Raw genomic sequence first — 16,796 nt, forward strand, 5'->3', positions numbered from 1 at the left:
AATCTGACAAATCTGAAGGAAATCGCCACTTAGTTCGTCTTGCACTTACTTATTGTTCCCTCACTCACAGGAGAGTTAGATGTAACTCTTTTACTCATTTTATCCTTGATCAACAAAAGTAACACTTCAAAAAACAATTTCGATAACATTGTAAAACAACAACAATGAACGAAGATTTCAGTAACATAATCCGATTCAATCAGGTTTTGACAGCTGTCTAGGTAGTTCGTCAATTCTAGTCAAAGACGACAAAAAAGAAATCCAAAGTTCTTCAAATGGCTTCTTTTCATTATCCTTTGCTCCTAAACAACCAAAATACCGAATATTTTGGCATTTGAACATAACAGTAGCCATAAACGATAAAAAAAAACAGACGTCCGACATATCGGACGTTGGCGTTTCGGCAAAAATGCGACGTCCGATATGTCGGACGTCGGCAGTAAAAGGGATAAAGTCAGTCTCCCTGACGAAGCCTTACCAGTATAGTAAGTTTTAGGAGCGTTACCAATCTAGGGTTAAGTATGAAGTTAGCGTTTAAAGAAATTCTCCTCATGGTGTATTATGTTGGCCTCATCCCATTTCATGTGATGATTTTCAGACCAGCAATGTTGATCAATTTAAGATTCTTCTCCAATTCTTTGTACGTATTTTCTTTAAGTTTATTCCCCGAAACGTTGTGTTATATATTTTGTAACATATAACGATGTCAAAATGTCTAAAACCCTATTAATTTTATTGGTTGCAACAAAAATAACTGATTAAACAGTTATAACCGGAAACCAAACTAAAAAAATAACTGAACTAACCCACAACGGTTACCTTCTTATTCTTTCATCACCAAACAAACGCCAAATTGAAGTGGTCGTCTCTGACTGATAAGAAAAAGGAATTGCCGTCTGTGTTTATAGTTTTGAGTAAGCAATATTTCAGTATTTATTTATCAATCTTGGATTGATAAAACCCACAATCAGTTGGCATGGATTACCATCTTGGTGCTTGTTCTTCTACGTTTTCAAAAGGTTGTACTTCAACGTCTAGATTTTCTTCTGGAGATTCCGCCTCTTCAAGAACTCGTCCTGTAAGTGGCCTTTAATCTAAGTGACAGACATTTATACAAGTTCCTGAGAAGCACCAAGGCTTTCTGTATAGGCTAACTTCCTAGAATATATCTGATCACGTAGTCATTATAAAGAAAGAAGCAAGAAAATTAAGCGTCTGAAAGCCATCAATGTTGCCAAACAATAACAGGATTTAAAGTCCATGGGTTATCATCACTTGCATGGGAAACTCAAATGGTATCAGTGGGTTTAATGGCAGAGTAGCCATTCAGGTATTTGGTATCAATTTACAATAACGTGACCATGGAAAGGTATGTTCATTTTTTTTTCCTGAATACTACAATTTTTCCTGAAAACAATAGTGAAGAAAAAATTCGTCGGCAACGAAAATCAAAGGAGTTACGATTTTTTGAAATCCTCTGAAAACTCTGTTTTTGACAGTACCTCTGGCTGAAATGATGCTGACTAGTACGTTAATCCTGTCAACGATGCCTGCCCGCTGCGCACTGCTTGCTCTTTTAGAAAAAAAATTAACTCGAGCTTGCAAAAGTCAAATCCCAGATCACGTGATGCCCCTGCTCCTTAACCCTCAAGTGTTGTTCGACAAAATTTTGCTTGTTCGGTTATTTTCCATCCTGAACGCAATAATGCCCGAAAGGCATCAATATAATACAATAATATACTTTCCCCCCAGTTTATATGCACCTGTGATAATAATACTTGGCTATAAATGCCCAACCCCAGGAAAAAAGTCCATTTTCCATGGTCACGCTATTGTAAATAAATACCAGGTATACTAGGTTATAGCCTAGTATTACTATCACAGGTGCATATAAACTGGGGGGAAAGAATATTATTGTATTATATTGATGCCTTTCGGGCATTATTGCGTTAAGGAGTAGGGGCATCAAGTGATCTGGGATTCGACTTTTGCAAGCTCGAGTTAATTTTTTTTCTAAAAGAGCAAGCAGTGCGCAGCACTGCGCAGCGGGCAGGCATCGTTGTCCGAAAGGCATCAATATAATACAATAATATACTTTCCCCCCAGTTCATATGCACCTGTGATAATAATACTTAGCTATAAATGCCCAACCTTGAAAAAAATTCCATTTTCCATGGTCACGCTAATGTAAATAAATACCAAAAAAATACAATGGTTTAGGGAGCCCAACTTACAAATAACTATGTTTTTTAATAATTAAAATGTAAATGTCAATACTTATGTATTGTGCTTCTTGTTGTGGCTACAGTATAAAAAGCGGCCACCAACACAATTGGATTATGATTATTATCACTTTTAAATATCAATACTATCCAATAAGACGTTTGACCTACAGATATTTATAATTAGTCATTGCCAGCTTTCTTTATTCATGACAAGTGATGTCATTAGCAGCTGTTATTTCGATTTTGTAGAAAGCTATTAACTGACAAGAACAATGGTGATGAATGTGTTTAGAGTACGATAAGGGGATCCGGTTTCTATATCGATTAGTACAATCATTGATAGTTAATATTAATTTACCGAATACATGTTTATAAATTATATCTATATATAGTCATAATAACAATTATGGATAAATATTAAGATCAGCGACTACCGCTCCGATCGCCGTAATTTTTTGCATATTAACACAGGTTAACGTATATTTCACCGAAAGAAATAGTCCCGATTGTCGCTAACATATAAAATTCGTTTTTCAGCAGTACGATGTTAGCAATACAAAACACATAAATAACAAGATATTCGACTATCAAACTAAAAACAATGGCGACCATGGTCGTTTTGATGAGTTGAAAAAACTATTCTTTAGTTTTTTTTTTAAAAAGAATGAATACTTTATGACACTAGCTAACACCAATTCAGATTATTCACTTAGAACCCGGCTTAACATTCCAGTTCCACAACATTCTACTTCTTTTTTTCAAAAACACGTAACTTACAACTGCATTAAACTTTTCAACTCACTTCCAGATGCTTTAAAGGTGGATTGTTCTTTAACCTTGTTCAAAAATAACTTAAAACAGTTCCTCATCGACGGTTCCTTTTACAGTGTCCAGGATTTTTTGCATAAATTGTAAATAGTAGACTAAATATAGTTTTGTTTTTTTTTCTTTGATGTATACTTAGCATAACATGTAACACTGTATAAGTTAGTTAAGCTAGCCCTGTGTGTATACTTTAATGACGTTGCTAATGCATGAAAATGTTATTTTGAGCAATAAAGGATTTTGATTTGATTGATTGATTTGGTTGACAGTAGTCACGTGACAAACAAGAAAGTTTCCGATTGGCCAGGCTGATCACGTGACCTATAGGACCTATAGGCTTCGATTAACCGCCAGTTGTCTACAAATATACTCACATGGACAAGGAATAATTAGTGAAGTTGTTGACATGGCGTGCGATGGTTCTTGTCACACGCTATTCTTTGAAGCATGTTTATTTGATGATCGGGCATCACGTGCCCGTGATTTAACCTCGTGATGACGTCATCGGATGCGGCGCCATAACGTTAATGTAAACGTTAATGAAAAATAATACTGAAATGAGCAGAGTTTTGATCCAAATGAACAATGTTTTTCTTAAATTTCGAGCTAAAAATTAATTAGTTGTTATCGAGTTGAGGCGAGTGCCTCAGGCCATCAGCGCAGGCTTCAGCACTGAGTGCTGCCCCGCGCTGATGTCAAGGAAAGAAAAACATCCCTCGAGATAGTACCTATCAGTAAAATATCAAATTCTAGAGGGGCTGATCAGAAATATAAAAAATACCATTAAGGTAAGTAAAATTTTTTTAAAATTTTAATTGTTTTTTGAATTAAAAAAAAATTTTTTTGGGGGGGGGTAAACTGCCCCGGCGACAATCGGGACTATTTTTTTCGGTGAAACTACATTAATCTGTGTTAGTATGCAAAAAATTACGGCGATCGGAGCGGTAGTCGCTGATCTTAAGATTTACCCAATTATGTCTTAAATTAATTAATATAATGCTCATAGTTATAATCTTATGAACAATAAATGAGTTCTAACAATCAAACAAATGATTAGAACTGGAAATAGGAAAAACTCATAAATAATAATGAAATTATAAAAATATAACAGGAAATACAAAATATATGTAATTATTTATGTTTTCTTTTGGGTAGCAATGATTAACAATTTTCGAGAAGTTTTTGAAGTATCTTCTCTAGAAAACCATACTCCTCTTCTGTACCAATACTCACAGAGATGATCTACAAGGAGGTCGGCTGATATGCCACTTTTTAAACTTCATTTCACGGTCTTCCACAAGCTTTCGACTGTCTGTTATTAACTATAAAAGAAAATGAGTTTAACTTAAACATAATTCAGCTTGATATCATCGTTCAAAATTTATGCAAAGTGAAAACGCATTTAGAAATAAATTCAAAATTAAAATCACGTGATTCCTTATTGACTAATGGTGGTAAGAACAGTGACATACATGTCTTCTTTGTTTCACAATCATTCATTGTTTATCCTTGAAAATACATAGGGTATGTAAATGTTATTGTTTTCTTGTAATTATATATTATACTAGCAGTTGCCCGCGGCTTCACACACAATTTCCCTGCCTCTATCTTTCGTGCCTACGCCGATGATGTTCTTGGTGGTAGTGGTGTTTGCGTTCCTTGTGATGTTGAATCAAATCATTCTGACATATCCTCTGAAATTAATGATGAGGATGAATTAAGTGAAGTGATATCTCTTAGAGAAAGGAGAAAAATGACATCCCAGTCCTCTCAACAGGTCACAGAAAATACTAGGTCCTATTCCCTAACAGTGAAACGTAGGCCTAGGCAGAATTTTATAACAGGTACATCAAATGCTTTACATAATCTCAATATAGCTGACAAGAAAGCGTTCTTGTTTGTATCTCGTTTTGGTGCAAATATTAAACCTAGTGACACTGAGAATTACCTCAAAAGGAATAAACCTGGCAACTATGTTGTAGAACAGATTGCATCTAAACGACCTGATCTTTACTCCTTTTTAAAATTGGGAGTCTCATCAAATATCTTTGGGGATATTTAGGCTACTCACCAAAATTCTGGCCGAATAACGTATTTGCGTCTAAATTTAAGAAAAAATATTCTAAAAACAGTGGGAATTTAAACTTGGAAGCTTAGCCCAATCAAAAAACACCATGATTGACAATAAGTTTAATGATAAACAAATATTGACTACTCGTCTAGAAGACATGAACTATAGTGTAAATACAATAGAAGGTGGGTATAAAGCAGTCATAGCGCAATGGAATGTGCAGGGACTTCTACATAAAATGATTAAGTTACATAATTATCTAAATAACAGGTTTGAAGTAGACTTTTTGTGTATATGTGAACACTGGTTAGCTAAAAATGAGATTGCAGACATACGTGTACGAGGTTACGACTTGGCCAGTGTCTGTTGCAGATCATCGGGTAGGAGTGGTGGTGTAGCAATTTATACCAAATCTGGAAGGGTAGGTGTTGAGGTACCGGACTTGATGGTACTTTCAATTGCAGGTATGTGTGAAATAGCTGCCATTTACATCATTTACCTTACCTGTCTAGGTGTGCCCTTGGACAACTATTTCAATATGTGGATTGAAGGACTATTAAATTTATTATCTGTTTATAATTCTAGGAATAAATCAAATTCATCTCTGGAATTGTGTGGAGATTTCAATGTAAATATTTTATGTGATCACATTAATAAGCATATATTTTTAAATCTGTTGACAAGTTTTAATTTAATGAGAACTATTAATGAAATAACTAGGCCTGGTTTAGGTCAAGGTTCTTGCCTGGATAATATATCCACTACAATACATCCTGATAGGATTTCTTTTGCCTAAAGTTGAGCCTATGATTGTTTCTGATCATTTTGCAATCGTTATGAGCTTCCAGTTGCAGTGTACATTTACTGATGGTGCTAATATGAGTGCTGCAAGGATAATAATAACTATTGATTATGTGAGCTCACGTTATTTTGCAGCGCTATTAAGTAAAACAAATTGGCTGTTACTCTACACCCTTATAGATGAGAAGTTTGATTGGTTTTTAAACTACTTATTAAACATTGTTACCTTTGTTTTTCCTGTAAAAATTGTTTGTAGTAAATGTACATCTCATAAAGCTAATTGGTATAATGATGATCTTAGACTTCTGAAAGATCAGTGTTTGTTTGTGTACGAACAATTTAAATACAATGGTCTAGAATGTTATAAGGATTGTTTTAATTATTTAAGGTGCAAATACAGGAGATCCGTTAGAAAGGCAAAGAGACTGTATAGCTGTAATCAAGTTGTTAATGCTAAGAACAAACCCTAGGAAATGTGGGCAATTGTAAAGGAGAATTCAAGAAAAAACGATAAGCCTAAATGTAGTAATAGTAAAAGAAATCTTACCTCAGCTGGATTTAATGATTTTTTTTCACTAGTAGTGTAAGTGTAAGTAGTATTGTTGGTAATGTTCTTAACTCAAATCAGTGTATGTCTTTTTATTCAGATAAGGTTAAGCGGAGTTTACCTCAAGTGCTCAATTCTTCTTTGAAATGTGTGAGCGTTGAGCAAGTCTACAATGCTATCAATTCCTTGAGCTGTAGTAAAAGTGGATGTTTATTGCCTGAACTCTGGTCTGCTAAAAATTGCTGCACCTCATATCTCTGAGATTTTAGCCTATTTATTTAACTGTTGTATTGAAAGTGGTATTTTCCCTCAATGTTTAAAATGAGTTAAGGTCATACCAATTTACAAGAAGGGCTCTGTGTCTCACTACAACAATTATCGACCTGTATCGATAATACCGATAATATCTAAGGTATTTGAAATTATTTTAAACAATCAAATTGTTGAATATTTTGAAAAAAAATTATTTTTACTGTCAGTTTGGTTTTAGATTTAAGAAAGGTACTAGTCTAGCCATTTCTGAATATTTTAAGAGCTGTATTTATAGTCTGGACAGCAAGAATAAAGTAATTGGTGCCTTTTATGACATGTCAAAAGCATTTGACACAATCTCACATGACAAACTGCTATATAAACTTAAATTTTATGGTTTTGCTAGTTTGGCAGTTAAGTTTGTAGGGTCTTACTTGTCTGAAAGGCTACAAGCAGTTTATTATGAAGGCCACTTTTCACAATACTTAAATGTAAGAACTGGTATCCCACAGGGCTCAATCCTGGGCCCAGTATTTTTTATTACTTACATAAATCATTACCAGGTACTATTGCTACTAATCATGCGAGCTCTTATATGTTTGCTGTTGACCTGGCTGTACAAGTTAAATGTAATGATATTTTATTTGCTAAAGACTATGTTAAATTCTTAGGAGTTATTCTTCAGACTAACATCAAATGGGATAGGCACGTTGAAATGTTATGCAATAAAATGTCTAAGGGTATTTTTATATTAATTAGGCTAAGATATATTGTAACTATAAACATCCTCATTACTGTCTACTATGCCTACCTTCATAGTTTCTTATCTTATGGAATTATTGTATGGGACAATGATTGTAACACAAAAAAAAAATGATTTATTTTACAAAAACGTGCTATTAAGATTATAGCTAATGTAAACATAAGGACTCACTGTAAACCTTTATTTTAAAAGTATGGTATTCTTCCAGTACCTGCTCTTTATATTTTAGATTGCCTATTGTATACAAAACAAAATTTACATGCCATACCTACAAATAGATCTGTACATAACCATATGACTAGAAACTCAAATTCTCTTAGAATATCTCAATGTAGTCTTAAAACCACTTTAAATTGTTTTGTTGAAACAGGCATTAAACTCTACAACTCTCTTCCTTCTCATCTTAAATCTCTTGAAATTAATTCTTTCAAGAAAAGTGTAAAAAAGTTATTGATTCATATAATACCATATGATATATTATGCTGGAATGTGATAGACACTTGTTACTAGGCCTAGGCAGTGTATATCATAGATGATAGTTCATGCTTAATTTGTTTCTGACACTGTTATACATTGTAAAGATGTTCTGGCAATAAAGAATTTGAATTTGAATTTTAGGTACGCGACATAGTTGTCTTATGGAAATCGATATATCATATGGAATTACAAGAACAAGTGTCTCTTTGCCTCTTTACTTGCATTTGTGAAGATGTTCCCTGAGGAAGAGGTGGTGCTTCTTCTCATGTTTAGTAGAAAACAGTGTAAAAGATAAAGGTGATTTTTTTTAGGTAGATTTTTTATACCGAATCGGCCTATTGCAATTGTCCTCATTGTATAATTTTTTCTACAATTCTCAATATTTCTATATAAGTTTTTAGAAGATGTTATTCAATTCTTGATATTTTCATAGTTATTAGATTGTCATGATTTTCACGTGAATTACATTTAGAAGTTGTAAAAACAAAACTGGTACCTCATGCTATTATTTTTTTGTGCTAATAAACTAAACATTAATCAAGAATACATAAATATATGAAGCTATTTTAATATATACACCTACTGTAAAATTGTAACGTGTTAACAATTTTCATATGTCCATATTTAAGTTGTCATGTTAAACACAGGTCTTTAATTAAGTTATTCATTATCATAATAACTTCCTTATTTAATCTAGATAATAAAGAACAATAAAATCTAAAAGTTATAAACATTTTGATTAACCAAAATATTTTACTGTAATATGATCACTAATTTACAAAAACTGCAGTTTTCCTATTATAAAAGTAAAGCATACAGCCCATTATAAATTTTATTTGATTATGTCAGCACAAGTTTTATAGAAAATTTCATAAGATTCAAAGGCACACACTGAAAACACTAGGACAGTTATGTAGAATAAGTGTCTTTAGGTGTACCTTAAATGTTACTTTTTCATATTAAAATATTACTTTTTGTAATAATAAAACATTGAATTATAAAATTATTTTTTTTTTTTTAGTTTTGCAGTTTTTAATCATTTTAAGTTACAAAACTGTATTTCCTTCAATTTTTTGTTTATTTTAAAACGCTTTATATAAACTTGTATGACTTACTAAAGTGCAAAACTAAAAGAAAATCAACTAAATTAAATGAATTACCTTTTTTATTATAAATATAATATTTTAATATAATACAACATAACCAAATTTAGGTGCATGTAAAGACATGAAATCAAAATTATTGTTTTATCATTAATTATACACTGCCTGAATGATAAAACATATCTATTAAAGCCATATCAACACAATCATAGTTTATTATGCTTGCTTTTGTTCATTGGCACAATATGGGATCCAAGTGTGGGGATGTAGTTCAGGTATTTTCTCTGTTTTTAAAGCTCAAAAGAGATATATTAGAACCATGCTATTTTTGAATCAGAGAGATTCATGTAAAGATATTTTTAGAGATATGAAAATATTGACCATTCCATCATTGTATATCTATAGCTGTTTAATATTTATTCATAATCGCCTAAATTCAGAAACTATAATTCATCATGAACATCAGTATGGCACCCGTTTTAAAGACAATCTGCAATTTCCTCTCCACAAATTAACATTATTTGAAAGCTCTCCAAATTATATGGGAATTAAATTTTACAACAAATTACCTCTACATGTAAAGCAGCTAACACTGTTCAGTTTTAAAAAATCAGTGAAAAGCTTACTAATTAATAAGGCCTATTATAATATTTCTGAATTCTTGCAGGACAATCTGCAGCTTGTGTAGTTTTAGTGAATTTGACAAAAACATTGTTAATGTATGAAATGTTGTACAAACTGTTTTTACCATATAGTATGTATTATTGACAAGCAACCTGTTCACACAACATGTATAGTTGTATAACTGTGGATGTTATGTTGCAATAAATTTCTTGATTCTTGAATCCAAGTAAATGTTTAATGATCAACAAGCTTTTATATATTTTTATGGCTTTAATACAGTAAAACATTTGTTTATTCAAAATTTTCATACAGTTTAGATTTTAAATATGATTTTTTTGATATTTAAATAGATATATCATTTATGCAAAGACAATTGATATTTTGATATATAAATAGAAGGTGTGTTAAAGAAAGTAACAGGAATTTTTAAGTTTCGCGGGTTTGGAGAGACGGATTGTCAAGATTTAAAAAATTATGTTAGTATTCATGGTCCTAAAGTACAATAAAATTTCTAGCTCTAATAATTTTTTACTTTTTTAATGGTAGCTGCTAAGGTTACATGTGTTTTATGAACTCAGCGATTTTCGTTTGTTTAAAATTGGAACAAACAGTTTGCATCAAATTTTGTGTGAAAAATTAAATAGTGTTGGAAATGTTAAGAAAGGCCTATGGTGAATCTGCTATGAGTAAAACTTATGAGTGGTATAAACATTTCAAAGATGGCTGTGAAGACATTAATTGTGATACATGCTCCAGCCTCCCCCCTCCCCCAGCACATCTACAACCGTATTATGATCAGCAAAAATTGTTCCAAAATTTTTGAATTTTGAACAAGAACAACGGCGAATGGAAGTTGCTCAGAAATTAATTAACGGTGGTGCAGAACTACTGAAATGTATTATACCAGGTGAGGAAACATGGGTTTACAAATATGATATTGAAACTAGGGCTCAATCATCCCAGTGCAGGCATTCTGAATTACTAAGACTGAAAAAGACTCGACAAGTTTAATTGAACGTGATGGTTATGGTTAATAAGGAGTACTAACTGTAAATTCAATAAAAGTAAAAGTGCATTGCTAAAAGAGCTAAAAGTTATCCTAAACATAGAGTTTGAGAAGTGTATCGAGGATTGAGAAAAGAGCTGGCACTAGTGCTTAATATCTAAGAGGGATTATTTTGAAGTTGACAACATTAATTTAGAGAATAATTAAATATTTGTTTCAAAAAATGAAAATTTCCTTTACTTTTTGAAAATATCTCGTAAGGATGTTTTATGGTAATGAATCAATTTAAAAAAATCTCAAATGTCATTTTTAAACCACTAGCTCAATGGAAGTATTTACAATATAACCGGGTTGCTCCACCGTGCTTAGAGATTGTGTCTTAAACATTGTGTACTCAAATTTTACACCTTATGAGACAATTAGAATACCTCTTAACCCAGATTACACTATATTTTATAGTCTAGGTGTCTCTGATAATGATACAATGTATAGAGAGCTTCTTCGTCTTCGACTTTTTTGGGATTTTTTCAGACGAACATGATTCTAGATTCCAGGAGTCAAGTTTGTGTCAGCATCAGATTCCAGATGTTGCAAAGAGGAAGGTGAACTAGAACTAAACATAACATTTACATTGAATCAACCCTTCTCACCATTGCTATGTGTAAATATAGAGTCATAAGTCACTGTGTGTGTTCTGGGTGTTACGAGAAGAAATTTTTTTAATTTAGCTAAAACCAGGTCAAAAATACAGCTTTATAATATCTACAGATAGAGAAACATTGAATATTATTACTGCATATTGAAGTTTCACTTTGTTCAGCCATTAAATGATTTAAAGTAAGTTTAATAATAAAAATATTTTAAAATTATACTAATGAATGCTGTAATGTAGAGTACTTTTTAGGCTAAGAACATTTGAATTTAAATCCATTATTACTAATCTTATTATAAAATGTACCCACACAAATTAAAATAAATAAATCTATTTGTATTGTTGAGTTTCCCCAGCTTAAACAGAATTTGTGGGTTGGGGAAATAAGAATGTTTACCATATTTTCATGAGCATGATGGAAATATATCACAATCCATACATACACAATAGGGTAAAAACATTTTAAATTTATATATTTTAAATATTTAATTGTTCTCATATTATGTAGGAAATTTCCGTGGTCAAGAATTTGAGCATGGAACCTCTGGTAGAGAGGTTAGTGGAAGCCAACTCGAAGGAGACAAAACGGATTAGAAAAATGATCTTCAAAACATTTCCAACGGTAAGCTCCAACAATCAATGTTATTTATATATGAAGGTTATCCAAAAAGTAAAAGACATTTTGAAATAAAAATTAACCAACTGAAATAGGAACATTTTATTATATACATTTAAAAGCTACATTCTTAGGCTATTTTTCAACGTAATCCCCATTCAAATTGAAAGATTTATCCTAATGTGATTCAAGTTTTACGATTCCAGCTTTGTAGAAATATGCCACCACAAATCTTAACCACTGATAACCACCAGCGTGAAATTCAGCGTTGCTATCGAAGCGCTGCGTTGCGAGCCAGGTGTTTATCACTGGAAAAAGGTAGTAGTCGCTTGGTGCCAGATCAGGGCTATAAGGTGGATAACCAAATCATCTTAGACTTGTCGTGTACTATTGGCTGTATGGGGACGTGCATTGTTATGCAACATTTTTGAGTGCAATTTTTCCCTACGCTTGGTTTTGAATTGCTCGGCGTAGCTTCTGCAATTTTTCACGTTAGCTTTCTGCTGTGATCCTCGTTCAAGGAAATCAACCAGAATCACACCCTCAGCATCCCCCAAAAAACATTTTTTTTGGAGAATGTGTGTGCCCCCGTTCTATAGATTGCATTTTTGTGTCACAATTGATATGCTTCACCCATATTTCATCATCAGTAACGATACGATCAAGAAGTTCATTAACATGTGTGTCGTGTTCATCAAAGAAAGTTAACGATCAGCAAGTCTTTGTTTTTTGTGATATTCCGTAAGGATTTTTGAATCTCATCTGGCACAAAATTTGTTGTATCCAAGCTTCCCTACAACAATTTCTTGAAGTAAACTTCGTGAAACTTACCCAAAAACTCCATTGAAAGCCTTAATGAGATCCATTTTTTAGACTTACCTCTAAAAACCACACCATAACAGAAAGATCAAGACAACAAACTCAAAACTCCATCTCCACAAGAAAAATGCAGAATTAACAATCTTTCATCAAAATGCTGACCGGTTGTCCAATAAAATTGACATAAGAACTACTTCCTCAGCACTACTAATCCAGACATTGTAATCATCACAGAACACGGGCTCAAAAGGACAAATTTAGAAACTACTTAACTACAGGGCTACACACTCATTGAAAGTTTTTGTCGAGTATACCACCAAAAAGGAGGAGTAGCAATTTTGGTGAAAGATGATATTAAAAACTATGCAACCGGTCTGGGAGGAAATAAATACAGTCAAGAAGTTGTCTGCAATAAAATTAACATTGAAAAAACCTTCTTTCTACATTATTGGAATCTACAGACAATATAACAATTTTGATGAAGCATTAGGAATTTTATCAACCACCCTTGACTCTATACATACATGGAATAGCCCAACTGTAATTATGAGTGACATCAATATTGACTGTCTTGAGACCAGTGGAAACAACAAAAAACTCCAAGACACACTTAAGTCTCACAACATCACAAGACAACCTACCACCTACACGAGTCACCCCACACAGTGCAACTTCCATAGATATGGTCTGCTGTAATCAGCTTCCTTGCGAACCAATAGTTACTGTTATCAACACCTTTATCTCTGACCACACAGGACAACTTGTGAAACTAAAAAAAACCTGGCACTTCTTAATAATCTGTTGAAAAAAGAAGGATGGAATGACTTACTTGGCTCTACATCAGCAGAAGTCTCCTATGATAAATTTTTATAAATCATGACATACAACATGGACCTGGCATGCCCTTATACTCATACCCGCATTAAGAAGAAAAAAAAGGCAACAGATTAAATATGACCAAGAAACAAAATACAAGCGTGAACAATTTCTTATAGCTCAAGAAGAATACCTGCTAACTGGTACAGAAGAAAACAAAAGCTACTGAAACAGAAAGAAAGAGGACCTATATGACCTTCACTTCAAGGCCCAAAGAAAACATCTGAAATCCAAGTTCATTAATGATGCTGACAACAAAAGCAGAGCTATATGAAACGTTATAAATCAAGAGAGGTGCAAAAATAAGTGTACAAATGAACCAATAAAACTTAAAATTGATGGTCACTGACATCAGACCCCATGATAGTAACAAAACAACTCAACGAATTTTTTGCAAGTATCACCAACAACACCCTTGCTCAAGCTGTATAATGATGGAATGCCTGTTAAACCGCCTCCCAAGCTGAAAATAAATGGCACTCTTGCTCTTTGGCCGACAACTCAAAATGAAGTAAGAACAACCATAATGCAAATCAAATTGAAAAATGCAACTGGCTTTGATGACATTTCTACAAAACTGATAAAAACCGCATTGAGCCACTAATATGCCCACTAACAAAAATAATCAATAAATCATGTGCACAAGGTATTTTTCCATCAAAATTAAAATCAGAGAAAGTCTATCCAAAGTTCAAAAAGGAGACCCAACTGAAAACAGTAACTATCGGCCAATCTCCTTGCTCCCTGTAGTATCCAAAATTATTGAGAAAATTGTACTGTTACGTCTTCTAGACCATCTCAATAAAAACAACCTGCTACCAAGCAATCAACATGGTTTTGTTGAGGGTAAATCTACGACAACAGCCCTGGCAAGCATTGCTGAATATCTTAACGTCAGCTTTAGATGTGGGAGATACAACAACTGCAATATTCCTGGACTTCACTAAGGCTTTTGATTGTTTGAGTCATGACTTACTTCTCAAAAAACTAGAAGACCAATTAATGGAGTAACAAAAAGAACTGTCACCAAAGCATTGCCAGTTGACAGAGGCGTCCCACAAGTGCTACGTTAAGTTTTCAATATGTATACAAGAAATGCCAAGCCTTTTTCAAACACATTTGTACCAATATTTATAAATACTATTGGCCAAATTTAATATGTTTCTTTTAAAAACTTGTTAACTATTTTTTAAAGTTAAATGTACAATTTTTTAATTTCTTTTATTCTTAAATGAAGTAGTTGTATTTTCGGATATTACATTTAACCGCACTAACAACTTTTTATTATTTGGACAAAAGATTATTTAAAATTATGTTTATTTTTAGAATAAACTAATTTTTATTCATATATTCATTGAAAACAGTGTTATTATCACAGTGAAAGTTCATGTCAATATACAAAGTTATGTCTCAAAAAGCTCCTTGAGCGAATCCTTGTATGGAGTAGAAGGGACAATCAATGAGCCATCTGTGTAGTGTGGATTTGAGATCCATCGTTTCCCTGTTTCTCAGTACCTTTCTTCTACCTAGTTTCTAAGGTTGTGGAGCTTCCATCTCGTGTACATAGGCTTCTTTTCAAATTGAGTCAGACAGTGCAATGAAAGGTTGTAAAATCTAGTGTTTCTCCGATGGTGTTGGTGAAGTTCACCGAGTTTAGGCAGATCTCCTCTCATTGTGTTCTTCATAAAAGTTTCCTGAATATAAAAAGATGCAATTGTTAGAATTTTGTGAGTCCTAAAGATTCCTTTGTAGTTACCGAGTTGTTTTACCCTGAAAGTATTCTCATTGCCTTTTTTGTTGTTTAAGGACTCACTAAATACTAGTATTTTGAGGTTACACTCCAAACCAACAACACCAACAATGCGTATTTTGCAACTCCTGTTGTTGTTTTGCCTGTTAAGGCTTTGTTGTTTTTAATTGAATAGGGACTGGAACTCAGCTTCTTACAAAACTAGTCCACATGAGGTGTCCATGGTAATTTTTTTTGTCAAGTGTAGTTAATGCCTAAACATTTTACTTCATCATTCATCACGACCTCCTGGTATGTGTAGCGCACATTCAAATCGGCTTCCAAATGGTACTATGGCAGTTTTAGTAGTGCTTAGTGCTATTAACATTATATTTGCAGATATAGTTGCTTACATATTCTGTTACATAAACTGAATTTTATAAAATGAATATAGAAGGAAATGTCATAATATGTTCATTGAAGTACAATTTATATCTATCCCTGTAATTTGTTAAATATATATGATCAGTTACAGTCCCAACTACATAAAAAGAACAATACCCTCTTATATAAAATTGTAATGGTGTGTTTAACTTTACAGGTTCAGATAAGAAAGGTGGACAGGGTAGAGAACAGCTTTCTGAAAGCTATGTACTTGTTAAAGAAGGACGAGTACTTGTCCCGCTATGAAACAGTGGAGGAAAAGGAACTCTTTCATGTCACTGGTGTTGACAATGTAAAATCCATCACCAATAACAATTTTGACTGGCGGAGAGTATCAAGGGGATTGTTTGGAAAAGGGACTAGCTTTTCAGGTGATGCAGAATATGCTAATTGCCATGCCAACCATAATATTGGTAAGTCAGTTAATTAGATTTGACTTGTTTATTGACTTCTTAGTTTTAGATTTTATTTTATGTAAAATAAAAAGATAATTTGTTTATTGGAGTCTGCTGGTATATTACCAATACTGCACAATTGATTTGTATATTAACTTGCACTGAAGTGTTATACTGTACCAATACTCACTACTATACTGTACCAATACTCACTACTGTGTATGTACATATACATGTTTTGTTTAAGCACCTCCATATCTCATTCTTGAGGATTGATTTTCACTGTCTCGACAGTTAAAAATTAAGTTTTCATTCCATTTTCCTCATATAATTTTAATTTACATTTACATTTATGTTATATTTAAGGACTCTTTGTTCAACTATTTAATAACCAATATTTTGACAACGTTTTTCATCAGTATAAAAAATGTATACTTTCATTTATTCACATATATTTTAAATGAAAAGGGATTTGAGTAAAAAACTTCTAAAATAGCTGTTTAGTACTCTTTTAGATAAAAAAAATTCATAAATCTGATATAATTTTTTGTAACATTAAATTATTTAATTT

At 32.7% G+C, this 16,796-nt stretch overlaps 1 protein-coding gene across 10 annotated transcripts in view; it reads left to right on the forward strand.

Annotated features, from left to right (window-relative positions):
• Positions 1-515: 515 nt before the first annotated feature.
• LOC124362470 (protein mono-ADP-ribosyltransferase PARP11-like) overlaps positions 516-16,796 on the forward strand; it is a 35,586-nt gene continuing 19,305 nt past the window's right edge. The window contains exons 1-5 of one of the 10 annotated variants that reach the window (XR_006922462.1): positions 688-1,078; positions 5,494-5,585; positions 8,103-8,258; positions 11,855-11,968; positions 15,988-16,243. Coding sequence is in view for 1 of the 10 variants with exons in the window: in XM_046817001.1 (XP_046672957.1) it covers positions 977-1,078; positions 11,855-11,968; positions 15,988-16,243 (472 nt within the window). In the remaining 9 variants the exon portion in view is untranslated. The other 9 variants (XR_006922460.1, XR_006922464.1, XR_006922465.1 and 6 more) reach the window with 9 other exon arrangements.

The sequence above is a fragment of the Homalodisca vitripennis genome, chromosome 5 (genome assembly GCF_021130785.1).
Source record: "Homalodisca vitripennis isolate AUS2020 chromosome 5, UT_GWSS_2.1, whole genome shotgun sequence".
Taxonomy (NCBI): domain Eukaryota; kingdom Metazoa; phylum Arthropoda; class Insecta; order Hemiptera; family Cicadellidae; genus Homalodisca; species Homalodisca vitripennis.